The sequence below is a fragment of the Argiope bruennichi genome, chromosome 2, assembly GCF_947563725.1.
Source record: "Argiope bruennichi chromosome 2, qqArgBrue1.1, whole genome shotgun sequence".
NCBI classification, from domain to species: domain Eukaryota; kingdom Metazoa; phylum Arthropoda; class Arachnida; order Araneae; family Araneidae; genus Argiope; species Argiope bruennichi.
Window position 1 is genome coordinate 54,094,019 of NC_079152.1, and position 21,617 is coordinate 54,115,635.

A 21,617-nucleotide genomic window follows, 5' to 3' on the forward strand; every position below is an offset into this window, starting at 1 on the left:
CTTCCAGCTCATAGAAAAGAAATTTTTTTTATTTTATTATTTCCTTTTAGTTATAATCAATATATTTTAAGCACAGGCAATACTTTCAGTACTTTTATTGGAAGAAATAAAAAATATGCATAAATATGCGCAATAATTAACCAATGGGACTGGTCTCTCCGAAACTTTCTGGCATATTCTTCAACCTCCCTTCTTCCGCATAAAATTGTAGAACTTGGATAACGCCTCAAAAAATTACATGCCACTGGTGAACGATAGTTATGAAATATAGATTTAGCATTTATATAGAAATGAGATATAGCATTTTTATTGAATCTATTGCGATAATATGTATTTTGGAAGCATTTTTGCCGCCTGATTAAAACTAAAATTTGATGCAAAACTGCAGATGTAGTCACAATATAACATACCGAATTTCATTGATTTAAGTCATTGTGTTTACATGTATGTGGAAATACAGACCGACAGACGGTCAATCATTTGACGGATTTAGTTAAAAATTAAGTATATATGTTTCAGATGCTAATCCTGTGTACCAAATTTTGTATACTTTTCTCATTGGGCTTTGTGATTATTGAGTTCACGTGTACTCGAACTTCAAGCCAGACTTTCTATGAATGGAAATAGAAATCTGGATAGAAATGATGATAGAAATCTAATAGATAGAATGATAATGATGATAGAAATCTAATAGATAGAATGATAATGATGATAGAAATCTAATAGATAGAATGATAATGATGATAAAAATCTAATAGAATGATAATAATGACAGAAATCTAATAGATAGAATGATAATGATGATAGAAATCTAATAGATAGAATGATAATGATGGTAGAAATCTAATAGATGGAATGATAATGATGATAGAAATCTAATAGATAGAAATATAGATAGAAATCTACAGAAATATAATATAGATAGAAATCTAATAGATAGAAATATAGATAGAAATCTATAGAAATATAATAGAGATAGAAATCTATATTGATAGAAATCTAATTCAATAAATTTATTTGTACTTTCATGTGCCAAATTCCAGCCATCTAGATCAAAGCGTTTTTGTGTTATCATGTTCACAGGCAGATAATCTTAATACCAAAAATTATTTCTCGGACTGAAGGAGATCTGAAACGTAGAATTTCATCAACCTCGAGTTCGAATTTTTTGATTCTTACTTCCTCTGTAGAATTTTTTGATACAATATTTTCTTTATGCTTCGTATAAGAGAAAGTAAAGATGTATGTAAAAAATTTTGTTCACTTTGATCATGAGATAAATGCAATAAATACACAGATAAATGATTGTGAAATTTTTATTCAATGTCCATGGCTTCATTAAAAAAATAATATTAATTGAAGTTCCATTTCTTTTAGTCTTGAATTGTAGTGAAGAGAGTCAGTTTCGAAGAAGACGTTCTTCTGTAAAGGATTTTTGTCAATAAACTGATGTAAATTTGAATTTTCAATTTAATGATAATGTGCCATATGCCATTCATTTATTTCCATAGTTTTTGATACCTATATTTACATGCATCCAGACACAATTTCAAAAACGATTCTATTTTTTAAATTTCAGGGAAGTTTAAAATTTGGATATTCATTTTAATCTTGAAGTCTAAATTTTAGATATTTAATGTGTTATCTCTATGTATGCTTTGTACATAGGAAAAACCAAGGTGACTTACGTCTATGTATGCTTTGTACATAGGAAAAACCAAAGGTGACTTATCTCTATGTATGCTTTGTACATAGGAAAAACCAAGGTGACTTATCTATACGTATGCTTTGTACATAGGAAAGACCAAGGTGACTTATCTCTATGTATGCTTTGTACATAGGAAAAACCAAAAGTGACTTATCTCTATGTATGCTTTGTACAAAGGAAAAACCAAGGTGACTTATCTCTATGTATGCTTTGTACATAGGAAAAACCAAGGTCACTTATCTCTATGTATACTTTGTACATAGGAAAAACCAAGGTGACTTATTTCTATGTATGCTTTGTACATAGGAAAAATCAAGGTGACTTATCCGTAAAAGATTTTTTTTTTCAATTTATGTGATAGATCACAATGTCATAAAGTGATCTTTTAGTGATTATAAAAGAATTTTATTTACATTTTGAAAAATTATTGTAATGGTTTTGTAATTCCAAGTAAGCGTTCCTTTTTTTCGTTCTTGTGCGTCTGAACTTTACTTTTGATGCAATGAGGAATTAAAATATTTTTCAGTTTTCAACATATATCAAATTATAACATGACATAAAATGATTTAAATAATCTCAATTCAAAGTGGGTAAATTTTTAGATAAGAAAAATTCAAGTCAGTGAGAGATAACTTATCACAAACACTTCACGAAATAAGAATTTACTTAAGCACACTTTGATATTTATTGCAGTTTTGCAGTTTTCAGCCGACAGTATAATTTTAGGTTGGGATCAACTTTTTAAACTGAAAATATTCATCATTACAGAAACCCAAATAATCAACTTGGATAGTTGAAATAACAAACCTGCGCCATGATTGTTCATACGATGTCTAGTGTTTTGATTATTCATTTTTATATAAAAACAACTATTTAAAACTTCTTAAATTTTTCTTAAAAGAAATTTTAAACTAATTTAAGTGTTTTCGCCCTTGCACGTCACCTAATCCCCAGGAAGACTTGGACATGGATGGTTGCATTAAATATATTTATGTCACGATCCCACAAAATATAAATTTAGCATGAGGACATTTGACATTCTTAAAACCAGACTTATATGATGCTGATAATCGAAACATTCGACAAATATTTTTAAAAATCAAGCATTCTACAAATTAATTATACGAAGGAAAGCGCTTAATTAAAGGGACTTTTCCAATTTCTCTTTCCAAGGATTTGTAACACTGCTAATATCCAATACTGAATTAGTGTAGTCGGTAACATTTCTATGTAACATGTCCCTCTTAGTTACGCTTAGTCGTTGGAGTGTATTAGACTGTTAAATATGGACGCTCCATTGTTCATCTGCACCAAGAAAGAAATGAGGGCAGTGATTCACGTTTTGTTTGCAGAAGGTGTTAAACCTGCGGGAACAACTATCATCACTAGAAGTTGAGAAATTTAAACATCAACCATCACCTAGTAAAATAATACTAAAACTATACTGAGGCATGGAAGGCGTAGTAGCCGTTCATTTCACCTCAATAAGCGAAACTGTGAGCATTGAGAACTATTGGGATGAGTTGCAAACTATTGAATCAGATCAAATGTCATGAAAAACTGGAAAAGGTGACATCCTGTAGCAAGACAACGCTAGGCCATATTCTGCCCACGAGCGGCCAAAACAACAGAGTTGGGATACGAAGTACTGGAAAACCCGCCATATAGTTCAGACCTGGATCCAAGCGATTTTCATATATTTAGACCATTGAAAAAAGCGTTTTTGGGAAGAAGATTTGAAATCAATGAAGACGTCATATATGCTGTATAAAACCGGTTACATATAACAACCTAAAAACTGTTTTTTCGATGGAATAGAAAAACTTGTGAAACGTTGGGAAAAGTGTGTTGAAGTCCAGGGTGGTTATGTTAATTGTAAGTAATGGTTATGTATTACTGTATTTTTCAATTTGTTTATTTAGATATTTCTCTTTTTCCTCCCATGAAGAAAGGAGAAAGAAGGGACCTTTTTTCTTTTCTCGTGGGGTGAAAAAAAAAAAAAAAAGAGGTAGAAAGCAGGGATATTTTAAAAATTTGCTGATAATTTTTGTATTAATAATAAAAAAAGTAATTTTTCTGAATATATTATAAGTGCATAATCTTAGTGAAATGTTTCTAAATATCTCTAATTAAAATTTAAAATAAACACAAATGAAGGAAATGCTTCATTTTTATAAGCTTTAATAATAATTAATCAATCCCTTTTCTTTAACAAAGTAACGGAAATTAGCAACTTTTTGTTTAGTATGTAAAGCAGTCAAAAATATTTCCTTCAGAATATACTACTTGTAAATGTTGTATGAAATAACATATTCTTCGTAAAGTTTGAGACAAGAGAAACTAAATACATTAAAGATGGCTGTGAGAATTTAAGTGATAAGTAATAACACAAATGGTAGTAATAATCTGTTGTAAAAAAAATATGTGTCCATTTCCTGCTTTATTGAATGTGGGAGAATTTAAAGCAAGAAAGAAATCGTTGATTTCATTTCAAACTGTTTGACTTTAGATCAATTTTATTAAATAAAAGATATAATTCACGAATTTTATTCTAAGGCATTTGAAGCTTTGAATTTGCAAAATTATTCCAATAACTTTGAAAAAGTGAATCAGAATCACAATTTTGGATGGTCAAAGGAATGAAAATATTGTTTTCAATAAAATATTTTATAATTTGTAACAATATAGATCTTTATCATTTGTTAAAATTTATAACTCCGAATGTGTGAATCAATATTTCATTGGATAAAGTGATATTTAATAAACAAATTATTGCCATATGCATTGGATTATATCAGTAGTTAAGTGAGAAAAGTCGTGATTAAATGTTTAAACTATGTAACTTCGTAGTAAGTGAACAAAAAGAAAGAATAATTGTAATAAAATTCCAAAGATTTAAATTTACTGTGGCGTTCTTTACTATCAGAAGAGTTAAGCGTATTTTATTCTTAACGCATTTATTATTGTAAAAATGTATTGCTGGTTAAGATATCATATTTCTTCAACTTTGTTGTTAAGATCATTTAAAATTAAATGATAAGGTAAACACGATTGATGTAAATGCAAACCTCAGCATACATTTTTATCTATTTAAAGAGAAGCTTGGAGTAATAGAGCTCTGATATAACCTTGGAATGACATCTGTAGAATTTCTGAATAATATCAAATCCTTGTGAGAAAAAGTTCACCTGGTACACAACTTTTTCTTAAAGCTCGCTAGATCATTTGCTTCGGCTAGCATAACTTGGAACAAATTCAAACAGTTATGTTTGAGTCGGGGATCTTCTGCTTTGCAACAGCATTGGCTTTGCTGGTCTCTATAGCAAGTAAGAATGATATCTTTCCGTTTAAAAAAAATTTAATTAGTTTAATTTAAAAACTCTTTTACGGATTTATTCTATTTCAGCGTTTATTTTTTATAAGGAAATAATAAAGTTATATTATTCAAAGTATGGGATGAATGTAATCATTCTTTAAAGTAAGTAAAATATATTATAATTTAGATAAGTTATTTAATTGCATTTACCGTCAATTAATCTTTGTAAAATATTTAAAAACATGTGAAGGAGGTATTAAACGAAAAATACTAAAGAAACCAAATAAATTTTTAAAAAAAAGTAAGGCACTGTAAATATTTTTTAAAGTACTAAATTATTACTATTTTGAATTTTCAAAAATTTTCAATAATTAAAGATTTATATCTTTTTCAGGAAATTGTTTTGGCCTAAAATTTTCTTTAAATAAATAAAATATTTGATTACATATACTAGTTTTTTATTATCATGGCACTATCATGGCACTTTTGGTCATATTAAATAGAATTAACAAACATAATTTTGAATTTCACATTCTAATCAACAGTACAAATTTAAAAACTTAAATTTTTATTGGATAGAAATAATAAAAATATATTTAAATGTTTATATCTTGATCAGACTTTTATTAAAGAATTCTTTAAAGATTGAAACTAAGAATTTAGAAGTAAATTCTAAGGACCGTTAAAGCTACGCTTTTCTGGACTTTTTTCTTAAACCTTCCACTTTCAATACTTATCATGCAATATTGTGTATATTAAAAAAAATATGTAAAATTAATTAATTAATTAATTAATATAACAATTAACTGCAGCTGCTGATGTAGACGAATATCAATGCCACGATCTCTACGAATACGATGCATCCGTGAAAGGAACTATGTCAAGTCCTTTCTATGGCAAGAGGCAGTATCATAATGGATTATGGTGTGAATATAGAATAAGATCACCAGAAGGCACCGTAAGTAAACTTATTACTTAATTAATTTTTTTAGCAATAAAAAGTCTTTTGTAGTATTATTGAAATGGTGGAAGATTCTAAGCTTCTTACTTATTCATTAATCACTTAATTCCGATAGTGACATACTAGAAATTTTAAAGCTATGTTTGAAATTTTCATATTTTTTTGAAGCAAAATAATAATAATACATTCTTTTAATTTTGAAATTTGAAGTAGAATGATATTGGTCATTATCTTGCAAATGAAAATCCCGATCTTAAAAGTATTAATGAATAGGTTTTTTTGAAGTATTAATGAATTTTTAATGCCTAATTTAAATATAAAAAATGTCCACTCTCATTGTGATCAAATAACTGATTTTTAAAACATTATATCAGTTAATCTATCAATTATATTTCATAAAACTTGTATTATTGACACTGTAACATTTTAAACATAATTCTTTCATTCTTAAGCGGCTAAAACTGATAGAGTTAGAAATGTTAAAATATCACTATTTTAGACAAATTTTTTGCTAAATTGCGTGTTTCTGGAGAGATCTTAAAGGATCGTTTGCAAACTGAAATTAAATATTGTTGTGTTTCTTTTTCAAATTTATCTTTAAAATAAATTTGTGCACGGCACTCTTTTAAATTAAACAACTATAACTTGGTCAATTTTAGGCATAAAATAATGAGGGTTTTGATTATATTTCGTAGAATATAAACAGTTTTTTCTAAATATGTCTGATAGAACCATGGGGATACTATAAAAATTTAAAATTCGTAATACGTTCAGAAATACATTACTTTTATATAAAGCAGATTTTCAATTGCAAATACATTCCTGTCTCTACTAGTTCAGAAATTAGCTGTTAGACTATTAAAAGAGTAGATTCTCTGCTTAATTTCATATTACATTTTTTCTATTAATATGCAAGAGTTCTATATCAGAGACTGAGTTCCAGGGTAACTTAAAAAATTACAATAAATTACTTATTAATTTCTATAATTACAACTTATTAATAGATATATTGGGATCCTTCAAAGAAAAATTAACATGTTTTTCACTGTTTGAATTCCCAACATCCTATCCTTTAGTAGGAGAGGTAAGTACCGTTTGAGATTTCTGATACACTGTGTGAGATAGAAGTTGATTTGATGACCGAAATTAGCAAAAACTTCCAGAAGAAAATTACACAGAACAAAATTAAATATTACAGTAATATATCGTCTTAAGATTGAAGTTACTCTTTAAAAAGTCAATACCTTTGAAGAATTCAAGCATTTTAAGATGGTGTGTCCACCATAAAATGCTCCCTCCAAAATCTTAAATTTTACAACTGATGTAAGAATTGACGCCACCTCGAAGGTTAAAAACTAAAAACATTAATGAAATTACTATGTGTATGAAAAATAACTACATGTTTCAATAGAATGGAATAATTTACAAATTATTGCTTTCCTATGAAATTTATTGAATAAGTTGAAATAAAATATGTTTCAGTATAAAATCAGTCAGCACTCTTATATGCTTTAACTTTTTTTTTGTCTTGATACTATTGAGTTTTTGTTTGATATTTCTGTTGATAAAAAGATGATAACGGAAATTTTTAAAAAATACGACTCTATGACGATTGCAAAATGCAATATCAGTATTAATATATATGCAATATCAATATCATATTATTCCTATCTCTTATATATTCTGAAACAATAACATTTTTAATTTGATATGCAAATAAATAAATAAAAGCAAAATTTGATATGCAAAGAAAAAAAAATGTAACAATATCTACATCTTCCAAGAAAAAAAAATATCTTTAAATATTTTGTCTTCAATTTTCATATATTTTTTCAGCCTTCAATATTTTATTGATTAAATAGCTCGAAATAAAACTTATATCTTAAAATACTTTTTTATAAATACTTAATTTGTAGAATCAATCTATTCCTAAATTGTTTTGAATTTAATGATTAAACTTATTGGTGGAAAATGGAAGTAGCCATGGCATTAAGAATTCATCTTAGAAGGCTACTTAGAATTGGCCTTCGAATTTCTAAAATTTTTCTGGCCTGTAATAAATTTAATTATGTCATTACTATATCTATTAGCCATATAATAACTATTAATTAAATCTGAAGAGAATAGAAAAGAATGAATTAGAAAATTTCATCTATAAGAAAATGAACAAAACTTCTATGAAAAGTAATTTTAAAAATCATAAAATAAACGCAATTAATCTGGTTATAATTCTAAAATACAATCAACTGCATTGTTGATTAATGGTCGAGAAACTCTTTTTAACCGAAAAATATTAAACTTAAAAAAATTAAATATATTTTTGGAAGCTGTTTCTAACTTATGTTACAAAATTTTTTCGCCATATTTAATATTTTCGACTTTTAACTGCAATTTCATTTGCGTACAGAATTTTTATGTGCATTTTTTTGTGATGTTTTTACTATTAGCCTTCGTATGTTGAAATAAATAGTTGTTTTTGTGTAAAACTAGATATAGATTCCTAAGTTAGAGAAAGCAAATTTGAATGATTTGTTTTGTTCTCCATCTTACAACCATACTTGTAACTTTTTTTTCAGCGAATCAAAATAACTTTCAAAGATTTTGATTTGGAGCCTCCAGACCAGCTCTATGTCTATGGTAAGGATAAGCAATCAGTCATAGGTTCTTTCAGTGGTTTCGAAAACCCCAGACCCATCCTTTCCAACGAAGGAGAGAACGAGATTCGCTTTCTCCTTCTAACGGATTTCATGGCTGCCGGAAGAGGATTCCTTCTAGAATACGAATCTGGCCCCAATATGCGTAAGTCGCAAAAAACTCAGTAAAAAATCTATAATATTATAAAAAAGGATCATTTTTTTAAAATTAATTCATTTTTCCTAGAAACTCTTTCAACTACGGCTGTTTAAGAAAAGATGGTCAATGTATCATTTGTTCTTTGTAAGATTTGTTTTATCAAACATATCAATAAAGGCTGAAAAAATATTAAATATTTTACAAAGAATATAAAAATTATACAATGTATTTCCTGGAGGATTTTTTTGGCATATAATACGTCTTATGTATATACTAGCCGCCTTTGGCGACCAGCCGGTTCGCCAATCTTAATGTTCGTTTAAATTTTAATAATTAAATAGGTTGAACCAGAGTTTAACCCCCTTCTTCGCCAAGTTGCGATAACGCTCCAAAGCTGGCAATCTTTATTATGCACTATAATTGAACATCTGCTCCTTTGCTTTTGAACATTTCGCAAGGTCGTTGTTGGCGATTTTTAAAAATTGCTCCAAGCAGGAGGTTAAACTCCGGTCGTACCATTAAATATTTTACACAATTCCAATTTTAATAGATTCTTCAGCAAAATATTTTAAAACTTCAAATTTTGATAGGCGTATAATTCACTCATAATATTATAAGGGCCTTCAGTCATAGCCTGATATGTATCTCTCTAATTTTCTGTTACCCCTCGTAGAAATTATGCTTTCAATTAAAGTGTAAATGATTAATCTGCAATTAATATAATAATATTTTTTACTGAAACAAAGCATTTTTTTAATACTATGATTACTGATAATAGAGTCACTGAGCGTTTAGACTTTATGGGCACTAAAGAATATCTTTCTTAATTTATGTAATATCTCAAGAATTTGTCAACAAAAATTTCTCAGATTCATCATGAACAGATCGATTCATTAACAATGTTTCATTTTAAATGCATCAAACACTAAAAAAATAAAATGAATCGTTTAAAATAATCGGTCGAAAACAGGTTTAAAAAAATACTTAAAAAACGATGTACTTAAAACTATAAGCATATACAAAAAAGTATATAACTAACATAAATACAATTTAATTACAAAAGCATCCAATTAACCTAAAAATAATTTAAATCATTGAAAATAGGTTAAAAAAAACTACTTAAAAAACGATGTACTTAAAACTATAAGCATATACAAAAAATATGTAACTAACATAAATACAATTTACTTAAAAAAGCATGCAACTAACCTAAAAATAATTTAAATCATCCGTTGGTTGCCATGTCAACAGTCAGAAAACAATGCGCATGCGTGAATTTTCTTCGCCAGTTACGTTAACGCAAGTGCGTGAATTTTTCTACGCCAGTTGGGGTAACGCTATGCAGATTATACATTTTTAATTTCCTTTATTCTGTGTTATTTTAATTCAAAAGTACTTCAGAATGAATGTGAAACATGGATTAATTAACAATGTTTAATTTTAAATGCATAAAACATTAAGAAAATAAACAGAATCGTTTGAAATAATCCGCCGAAAAATGTTAACCCTAGCCTCAATTCTGTTGGGAGAAAAAAATAACTGAAAGTTGGCGGTGGGGAAAATGGAAGATTTTTTTGGCGGGAAAGTTAGTTTTTAACTAATAATTAAAATTCTAATTAAAATTACAAAAAAAGGAACCCCAGGTGCACATTCCCTACCTCTAAGGTATACATGTACCAAAATTGATAGGTGTATGTCAAATGACCTGACCTGTAGAGCGCCAACACACACACACACACACACACATTGAGCTTTATTATAAGTATAGATTATTAAAAGAAGCATAGGAAAATAAAAGCTAGATTTCATAATGATTATCTTGAAATACTTTTATCTTGAAATACTAACTCATAATGATTTTATTACATGATTGAAACTTGTAATAAAATCATTATGAGTGAGTATTTCAAGATAAAATTATTTTAAATTTAAATTTTTCAGCCACATGCACTTTTCCGATAAGCTTCGCGTTCTTCTTCCTGATATCGAATAAACAATTCTTTATCAATTTGCAAAATGTTTAACTGCTATTTTGGTTCTGCCTCTTCAGTGATTTGGCATTTACCGGTGAACTTCGCCAATTTGCACTTAAGCTATTAGCGCCAAAGTAAAAGCTCTAACAGCTATTAGTTTATAATAGCTAATAATTAACATATCTAAATTTAAATTATTAAATCAAAAATTGCAATAATTTTTAAAAAAATATGTTAAAAACAACAAGATGAAGATAACTATAAAGTGATATTGAAGATTTTTTTCTTTGAAAAATCAATTTTAGATTTCCTTTTTTTATATATAAGTATGTTAAAAGAAAAAATATCAAAAAATAAAGACTACTCATAGATTCTTTACATTAATTCAAAAAAAAAAAAAAATCAAAATGACGATCATTTCAACTTAAAGTCTAGGTATTAATGTTTAATATTTTGAGACTACACATTGACCTGTTAAACAAACAAACAAACAAAAATATTTAATTTGAAAGAAATATAATCTAATCTTACACAATATTTCATCAGTTTTTAAACCCTTACCTGCCGAGGATAACTTGCGAGATTCGGTCCCCAGTGCCACGTATATATACGTATATAGTTAACTGTGAGACGTATATATAGGCCACCGGCAGGCAAGGGGTTAAAAACTATCTCACGATTACGATGAATTTTTTAAAAAAAATATTTATAACCACAGCTACCACAGATATAGTAACCGCAAGCACAAGCGTTCTGCACCAGCAGTAAAAAAAAAGGACTAATTTAGAGAAATCTAAAACGTTTTTAATCGCCCTTTTTTACTTTCTCGCATAAGAAGTATAGATAATGTATTGTAATCATAAAAAATAAAATAAAAAAAACCAAATTTGAATGTTTGACAAAACTTAACATTTTACACCTCCATGTGTTCGAACAGCATATTTTTGGCATTATGTCCGTCTGTCTGTGACAAAAATAACACAAAAATGTTTTGAGCTAGACTGATGAAATTTTGTTCATGATCTTTAGACTGATTTTGTAGATCTCTATTTGATCTAAATCCATGTTGAAGAAATCTACCTGTACGGCTATTCGAATATAACTTGATAAGATAATTACAAAAACGAAGAGAGCTAGATGAATAAAATTTGGCATATATATTTAACATATAAAATATAAATACATATCAGATTTGGAATTAAATCCGTCAAAGAGTTGATTTTTTATCACCGGACTGTAATTTCACTGGCGTGTAAACGCGTTAACTCGTAAATGCAATGACTGAAATTTATGAAATTTCGTAAATGATTTTGTGACTACAATTTTAGTTCTGTCTTAAATTTTGGTTTCAATCAGTTGGAAACACTTATTAGATTTTCGGTTACCTATCGGTAAATGCCAGAGATTAATCGCCAAAGATCACAATATAGATTCAGTAAAAATGCCAAATTTGTGCCAAAGATCACTATTTTATAACTATCGTTCGCCAATATCATGCAATGTATTCGCCATCTTATTCTCAGTGCACAATTTTATGTAAGGGAAGGGGTATTCGAAAAATTTATAGAGGCCAGCTGGATATTTTTTTGTGGAAAAGTAGTGTCAGTAAATGAAGGATTCGTGCTGAAATTTTTTTTAGAGGAATGGTAAATAAATGATTAAAAGTAGAATCATTTTTAGTAATAATTAGTTTGAAAATCTTAAAACAAAGGCTTACTATAAGGAAAAGAAGAAAATTGTGAGGTAAATAATTGCAGTTCCATGTGAATTTTCAATTTAGAAGTTTTTTTCAAATGTACAGTAAAATAGCTTTTTGATTTTTCAGATAAATTACAATAGTTTTTTTTTCTTTTTGAAAATGTAGTTTCTAGAAAAAAAAATTCTAACAAAGAATTAAAACACTTTGTATAAACATTTGCTGCAAAAATTGAAATGCTTTGCATTGTGTGTTTTCCACTAAGTTTTAAAGCAGCTTTGATAAAACATTTTGACATACTTGTTAAAAAAAGTATGGAGATTATTGCAAAGTAAAATTGAAAAATGTATATCAATAAGTACACCGCAATACAGAAACGAGTTGGAGATAACAACTAACATATATTAAAAAACACAAAGAATTTGTGTTATATTCCTTTAATTTAAAAATTTTAACATTAAACAGAAATTAATAAAACTGTTTCCAATTATTTTTATAGAAATCTGCGAGCCTGGATACCATGAATGTGCTAACCGACGTTGTTACAAGCCTGAGCAGAAATGTAATGGAGTGGATGAATGCGGAGATGGCACTGACGAGGAGAACTGCAGTAAGTATTTTTTCAATATTTTTTTACAGCACATATTTTTGTTGCGAATATTAAAGTAATTCGCTGAATAGAGATTACTTTATTTCAGATTGTTTAACAAAAATAAATCTACATAGAATACAATATTTTGTCTTTCACGATAATGCAAAAAAGCTCACGAGTAAAGCAGTAAAAGGAACACTTTTATTACTTTTGGTAGCAAATCATCTTTTGAATTCTTCTTGTGTATGTCACAATAAAAAAAAATCATAATTTTGAACTTAAGAATTGCTAATTTAAAATTAGAGGTTTGGTCTTTACAATTTCTTCATTCCTATCGTCATGAAAATTTTGAAGTGATGCAACATCTTAAATAGCCGTTTTGGACATATTATTTGTTGCTGAACTGCACACTTTATTGACAATCATCGTTAATAATAATGTATGCTGCTAATAGTAAAGTCAGTAAAGTCTTGATGACATTAATGTTGTATTTTGCCATGCTGTTTTTTATTTTTATTTATTTTTTATTTTTTGCAATGTGTATTAGCTTAGTTAATATTTCTATTATCAATACATTCTTGTTGTAAGAAAAAATGAACCAATTTATCTCACATTTTGAAATTTTGTCTTTGGTTGAACTGCAGGAATTTCATATTTTATGCTATTAAACATTTCACAAGAAAGAAAATTCACTAAAACTTTGTTACCAATATATACTGTATAGTAATAATATTACAATATATAATATAAACTTTGTTTATATATTTATATTTATATATATATATATATATCAAAAATCTATATTTCCGATTTTATGAAACATATTTTTTGATTTGAATTTTTAGAGATACAGAGCAAAACCAATTGAAGTGAAACTGTGTTCCCTCATTTATATCAATGTGCAACATTTATATCAATTTAATGAATTCAAATTTACAAGTTCAAAGAATAGTTAGAATTAGTTATTGTAACTATTTAATGATATGTTTTAATCCATATCATCTTGAAATTACCTTAGAAGATTTAAATCTTGACCCCTTTATCCTGTGAAAAACCCACTATAGTTCTAGTACACTCAAAAAAGTTAGATTGGGAACATTCTGATACGTCTATATTCTCTCCCTCAACAATTCGTGCAACGTATTAAAATATTATAATAAATCTGCTCATTAAATGATTGATTTATTCCAGATATCCCTGTAATAATTCAACCTGAAGAATGTGGTCTTCAGGCTATCAAACCAAATACCATTTATGATTCTCCTGATCGAATGGTGGGCGGAGAACCAGCTGTCCCCAACAGCTGGCCTTGGCAAGTGTCTCTTCAAACCAAAGGCAGCGAGCCCAATGGACATTTCTGTGGAGGTTCACTCATTAATAATCAATGGGTCCTTACTGCCACACATTGTGTTGTTGGGTAAGATGAAACAATATGAAATTAATAGAAATAGATATTAATAGAATACATAATATATTCATATTCATATGCGAAATTAATACTCATTGGATAATGTTTGAGAATGTTTTCTTCTCTATGAAAAGCATCAATTTTAAATTTCTAAGGCAATTAAATTTCTTAGTTAAATTAAGTCATGTATTGATAGCAATACATCATCTGGGTAATATTAATCTACATTTATAATATACATTTGCCTGGAGTTGAATGCCCAACTATCTGCACATGTAGACAAAACTGTAATATGAACAAGATTGGAAATGCAAACCTTACACCTTATAGTGCAAGAATGTACAAAGCAAGAAGGATGACCATACTTAAATAAATGGCTGGTGTTTTAGTAATAACATATTTGAAAAGTGCGCAGAGGTCGCAAAGAGGTATTTAGACTTACATTCTCGAGGGTTTAGATGTATGGATAATGTCACCAGGTGAAATTATAATCACTCATTAAGTTTCTTTGTGTTGGCCGGACTCACAGACGTGTGCATCAGCAATCTTAAATCAATCCGTCAGAAATAACGTACATTAAAAGTTCATGTGATGCCAGAAAGAAGATAATCAAAGGCTGGCTATGATCGGTGATCCTATCTGATTTTATTAGGACCATCTGTTCATTTTTATTCTGCTGAAATATCACATTTTTGTGATGATACACATCAAGGCTAAAATGATCAACGCTCCATCATGCAAACTATAGTATCAATTGTAATTATTAATCATTATGAAGTTTTGAGAAGATGACTTCCTTAAATATTTGTTAATCCCATCCTTTCGGGCATTCAGACATGTTAGTTTCCCATGATTCCCGATCAAATATTTGATACAAGTGTTCGTATAGCCTAAGATTTCCCAATGCCATACAGAATAAAATTGTTGTTTATAATTCTGTATGTTCATATGATTGCTTTTCATCTTTGAGAACCCCAATACCTGCATAAATTTGCCAATGATGTAATGAAGCATTTGTTATAGCTATTGTTTCATTTTTACTCTTTCTTTCTTTAACTCCAATTCTAAGCCCTTCGAATCTTGCGATTAATAAATGACAAAGTTCTTAAAATATATGATAGCAAATAAATACTAGATAAATAACCACCATGTTTGCTTATCTGCCCTAAAAATAATAAAGAGCATACGATATTAAATTAGAAGCCTTTTCTCAAAGTGTTTTGTACGTCCTCATCAGTATTTGCTGTTTCAATTTTATTTGCAATCCTCTGTAGGTTGCCTAACCCTGGAGAGATCAAGATTGTTTTGGGAGCTCACGGCAAGTACACAAAAACATCCTACCAGCAGGATCGATACAGTGCCAAAGTGATCTCTTACCCTGACCTTGAAGGAGATGATGTAAGCAGATAATACAAGCTATTCTTTCAAACGATGCTAAATATGAAAATTTATATTAACTTTTTGTTACAAATAATCTTTGGTTTCAAAAAAATATGTTTTATTGAAAGTAGATTTCAGTCATAGAACTTCATTTCTTTGAAATTCAATTTATAATTGGATATATAATTATTCGTTTGTGAATTCAGTCAAGTGCTTTAGCTCTTTGCATTTCATTTAACTGAAAGTGAATCTGAGAAATGTAAGACTTATTTGTAAATGCATGGCAATTTTTTTAAACGATTGCTGAAAAAGAATGCAATTAAATAGTAGAAATAAATAAGAATAATTGGCTGACTATAGTGAGTTCAAGTAAAGCCATTTCTAGCGCTTTACAGAGTCAGAACAAAAATAATTAGCCAGTATTAAAATTAAAATTGAACGTATCAAAAATTCACTGTAGTCTAATGACATTAGTGCATAATTCAAGTATATATATCAAATCTATTTTCAGGGGAATTATCACTCAGAAAAATAAGCAAAATGGTTATTGTGTTTTCTTAAGACAGTTTCGAAGAAACAACAACCAAGATGGTCGAAAGGACAAAAATTAAATGTCAGGTTTGCATCTCTAATTAAGATTTAAAAAACGAGTAATATTTATATAGACAATAATTAGGCAGATATTTTTTTTCTTCTTTTCTATTGGATTAAGTTGGGTGATGCCATTTGAGGACGGATTAATTGTTAGGTAGCAGAATATAATTTGTAATGGTATCAAATCATTAATATGAAACGCAATGAATTCATTCTCAAATCTCTTATATTGTTTTAGATCAGAAGATTCGATATGACCCATGACATCAGTCTTATTAAATTAAACGCTCCAGTGACATTCAACAAAGGAGTTCAACCTGCATGCTTACCCGATCTCGGATGGAATGCTCAACCAGGGTGGCATTGCTATGCAACCGGATGGGGAGAAAGTAGAGGTAAGGATATTTTTCTGAGAAAATGCGAAGAGAAAACTATATGCTTATTTATGTCCAAAAGTATGTTTTATATATATATTCCATGAACGGTTTAATGCACTAATTTCCATTGTGTAGTCTTAATACCCTGAAGATTCTTACAACGACAAGCATAGTAGGTGTGAGCTAATACATAATTAGTTTGTACAAGCTCTGGCATAAAATGTAATTATACTATTTGAAGAAATGTATGTTTCTCATCTGGCTCATCCATGCCACTTGGATGAGCCAAGTATATTTGGAGCACACTGTGGTGCATTTCAAGTTTAGGAATGGGACTTTCTGCCTTCTGTACTCACCGCCTATGGCGAGTTATACTTCTATATGAATGTTCGATGCTATGGAACTAGAGTTATTATGAGTTGACCACAGAGCCGTCAATATAATCACTCGTGGCCACTTGATCACTGAGTGAGATTTTCACTAAGGTGTTAAGGAAAAGGTGAGGAAATTTTCTATGATTATTAAAATTTGGGTTAACAACATGGTTAGACGTTGATGCTAAACTGCTTGATATTTAACTTTCGTCAACTTTTAAGATGTGTATCAACTGTAAAGGTTTAAACACATTCATTTCTAAATTCAACGAATTATCACTGGAAAAATTTCTAATTTTTGGCAGTATTAAACTCTGAAGCCAAATAAAAAATTTTATTGACCTAAAAACTGCTGACTACACATACACACACACAAAAAATGGATTTATTATGAGGTGTTGAGAATTGAAAAAAAAATATGATAGAACCATGAATTTTATAGAACAGAAAATGGAAGCTATTTTTTGAGAAGTTGTTTTTTCATTAAAAATAAGTAATATCTTTTTCTTTCAACCAGTTTACTGCAGAGAGATACGAAGGTTATTATAGATGCAATCGGATACTGTAGATGCGTCTTAAAATAGAAGTATTTTAAAGGTATCCAAAAATGATAAATAATATAAAAAGTTGAAAAAATAACACCTTGAATGTTATTTAACTAACAATAAGATGTGGAAATGCATGCATACCTTTAAGCAAAGAGCAATCGAAGGAAGTCCATGAAAATCGTCACGCATAAAATTAAATCATTCATAGACTTTTCATTCATTTCTAAAATCAGGTGGAATGCATTAACATATCAATTGTTCTTCGATTATTGCTTTTATCAATGCAAAAAAACAACAACATATCAAAACATCACCAAAATATAGGATATTCAATTAGAAATAAAGAAAGTGAAGATTAGAGAGGCGAATATAAACTGAAATTATTTCCCTATGTTTAAATTTTTTTTGCTTTTTAAATAGAAATAGTAATAATAAGCTCATCAGAAGGATTATCACAATAAAAACATACTGTTTAAAAAATAAACCTAAATAGGATTTTCTCCCAAATTGTAAGGGGTTATACCATAAACTATTATATATAATATTATATTATAAATTATATAGATATATAATAAGGGTATATTATAAATTTAGGTATGATGAGAAGAGCCAGATTTTGAAGGGAAAAATCAGAAAACTTTTAGGAGTTAGTTTTTCAGTTATAGCAGAATCTCGAAAATCTTTGCTTTTAACTATCTTTACTAGCTTAATTACATCGTCCAGTTCAAAAAGAGTTAACATTTTTCATTACCTTGACCAAGTAAATATGGCTCAACAATTCACCTCATTAAAATGTTTTAGGTTTTATTATTAAGGATCTTCTCATCACAAGAAAAATTAAGTTTCATCGTAAAAAAGCAGCAACAGAATAGCAATTTTTTGAGGGGGGGGGGAGATATTTAAAAACAAAAATGCGATGTTTTATGAAATTAAACTCTTCAAATTACTCATAAAAAACTGCTGTTATTGTTGCTGTTTATGGCACTTGTCATCATAGACAAGCCCGCTGATGAAGTCAGAGATTTTAATCCGAGTTTTAGCGTCTCTTGTTTCAGTAGCACCATCTACGGCCAAGAGTACGTCTTAGCTACTCATGCGTGAAGCCCTTTTCACGGGGCGGACTTCATTCATACATTTCATTCACTCATCTACAGATCGTAATTTAGAACTGAATCTGAGAGCGATCACCTCTGATCCAATACTCCCAATGGTATTATCTCGACTTGGAGGACTTTGTGGCTACGACAGATTTATACGTGCACCAGCCACCATACACACGAGAGTCTACCCTCGGTAGGGTTCAAATTCACAACCCAAAGCCCAACCAATCAGGTTAGACCTACTGTCATAAGAAACTAGCATAAACCATCAATTTTCTGACTTTCAAAAAAAAAAAAGATTTATTTCAAAGATTCTTTTTTTTTATTACAGCAACTATTATTCTTTTATATAGAGTTGAATAAAATTTAAACTAAGGAGTTTTAAAATGAGAATTTCAAACATTATTCTTAATTAATAAACATACAGAGAATTTAAATAAACATACAGAGAAGTAGAAGAGAAAGAATCTTATTTTTTTTATGACCCTAGGTTCTGGAGGAGCAGAAGCCTTGAAGCAAATGGAACAAATTGTCCAGTCCAGACAGAATTGCGGGTTTAACGAACAAACCCAGATTTGTGTAGAGAAGCCTCAAAACTCTCCCTGCCATGTAAGATCAGAATGAAAGTTATTTTAAATTAAAGATATCAAATACTTTTTCCAATTAGTTTAATATTATAAATAAATTCAAAATTGCTTCATTTCGTTCTTCGTATTGTTGTAGGGTGACAGTGGTGGACCTCTGCAATGCAAACTCGGCGGAAAATGGTTTGTCTTCGGAGCAGCTAGTTTCGTCACTACAACCAACTTCATGAGTGGACTTTGTACTGGACCAGGAGCCAAGACAGTGTATGCTGCTTCATCTGACAAAGCAGAATGGATCAGAACCATGATCAAAACTTATTCATGAATAAATCTCAGATTTCTATTAAGGTTGCGTCTGCTTATGTGATATGAATCAACATTTGCAAATTGTTGATTAATGATTTGTTACTATAGAATAATAAAAATTTTCTGAAATAATTTTGCACTGATTTTAATTATGAGAATCTTCAAAGACATTTTTATAGTTAATTTACTTTTCCAAGTTTTTTTAAAAGAAACATTAGAAAAACCTTTTATATTACATTCTAAAAACTCAAATAATCAGTTTAGTATTAATGAGTAGAAGACAAATATATGTTTTCAAAATTAATTTTACAGTTAGAACATCTCTATATTTTCAGCGAATATATTTCTTTTTTACTCTATAGTATTAAAATAGGAATTCAAATGTCAAAATCGTATTTCGTTTAATTAAAAGTTAAAACTTCTTATTAGTAAACTATAGGTAAATTATTATTATATACTAGTTAGTAAACTTCACTGGAAGTAAATTATTATTCTGTACAAGTAAATGTGCCATTTAGATGGTTTAATATTTTGTTAACATTATTTCAGATCTGATTATTTCTGATTAACTAAGTAAGGATATGGTAAAAATTCTCATGATCATTGACAAAGAGCACAAGAAATAAAAGAAATTGCTCTTTTTAGTGCACTTTAGACATAAATATAAAATAACCTCAAAAATTTAGTTTGTTTACTGTGGTATCATATTAATATAATATTCAAGAAACTTAAATCAGCACTAATTACTAAAATAGGTTTGAAATTAATAATTATATACTAATAGAAAGAAATTAGACATGACACAGGCTTGGAACAAAAATGGCTCAAATTCATAAAATAATGAATTCTGTAGAATATATATATTGTGAAGTAAAATTTGATTATTATGATAAATGATTCAATTTATACGAAAAGTGATTGAGATATTATATTTTAGAATTTATTTGATCTCAAGAATAATAAAATTTGATGCATAAAACACTGAAATTTGGATTTCCACGGAAATACAATGCCAAAAGCCAAATAAAAATAATGCTAATAGAAAATATTAGAGATAACTTACAAATGAATTGAGAATATTATTAATCAGAAGGCTTCAGATTATTAATCTTTGCTGCAATGCAGACATTATAAATCCAAAAAAAAAGTGAAGATTGCAATATAAACTGCATAATGTTCAGGAACATTCGAATTAAAATTAATAATGAAACTCGCATTGAAACAAATGTAGATTTACTAACAGAAAAAAATGCATTGTCATATAAAATGCTGAATAGTAAGTAAGAAAGAAAGAGCTACCTCAGCACTGTCTATATGTGAGTTCATAAACGCTCCATGGGTCTGCTTTGGATGAAATGCAAGTTTACATAATAAAAATTAATTTTCATATTCGCTTTCATCATTCGCACATATAAAAACGCAAATGTCAAAACAGCATTACGGACATCGAAAGATGACTCTTATAAAGGATGTCCCAAAACGCAACGTTTGAATTTACCTCCATTTATGCAGTAAAATGCTGGCAACCCTATTAAAAAACATTTGACAACTGATATAGGATTAGTAAAAAGGGAGCGTTACACGGTAGAACAACGTATTAACGCAAGATTTGAATTAAATAAAAAAAACATGGTTCTCTTTCCCCCGCAACTTCCTTCCAGTTCTATATCCTCAGAACACTCAAGTTTCTTTCCACATCATCCAGGCCCAGGATCCCATAGGATTTTTAAAAGTGGATATTTTGTGGGTGCTGTTTTCGGGGCTTCTCCAGATATGGCTGAACCATCTTAACCTATTGCTCCCGATAACCAGTGTTATCTGTGGTTGCCTATAGAGTTTGTATAATTCAAAATTGAATCTACTTCACCAGCATCCTCTCTCTAGTACTGGGCCAAATATAGTTCTTT

At 28.9% G+C, this 21,617-nt stretch overlaps 1 protein-coding gene across 1 annotated transcript; it reads left to right on the top strand.

Moving 5' to 3' along the window:
* Positions 1 to 4,886: 4,886 nt before the first annotated feature.
* On the top strand, positions 4,887 to 19,843 carry LOC129961981 (chymotrypsin-like elastase family member 2A). Its single transcript, XM_056075635.1, has 9 exons — positions 4,887 to 5,034; positions 5,837 to 5,982; positions 8,562 to 8,784; positions 12,947 to 13,057; positions 14,231 to 14,456; positions 15,722 to 15,845; positions 16,660 to 16,816; positions 19,311 to 19,429; positions 19,544 to 19,843. The coding sequence occupies exons 1-9, from the start codon at positions 4,974 to 4,976 to the stop codon at positions 19,727 to 19,729; spliced, it is 1,353 nt and encodes a 450-aa protein (XP_055931610.1). The 5' UTR covers positions 4,887 to 4,973; the 3' UTR covers positions 19,730 to 19,843.
* The last annotated feature ends 1,774 nt before the right edge of the window (positions 19,844 to 21,617 follow it).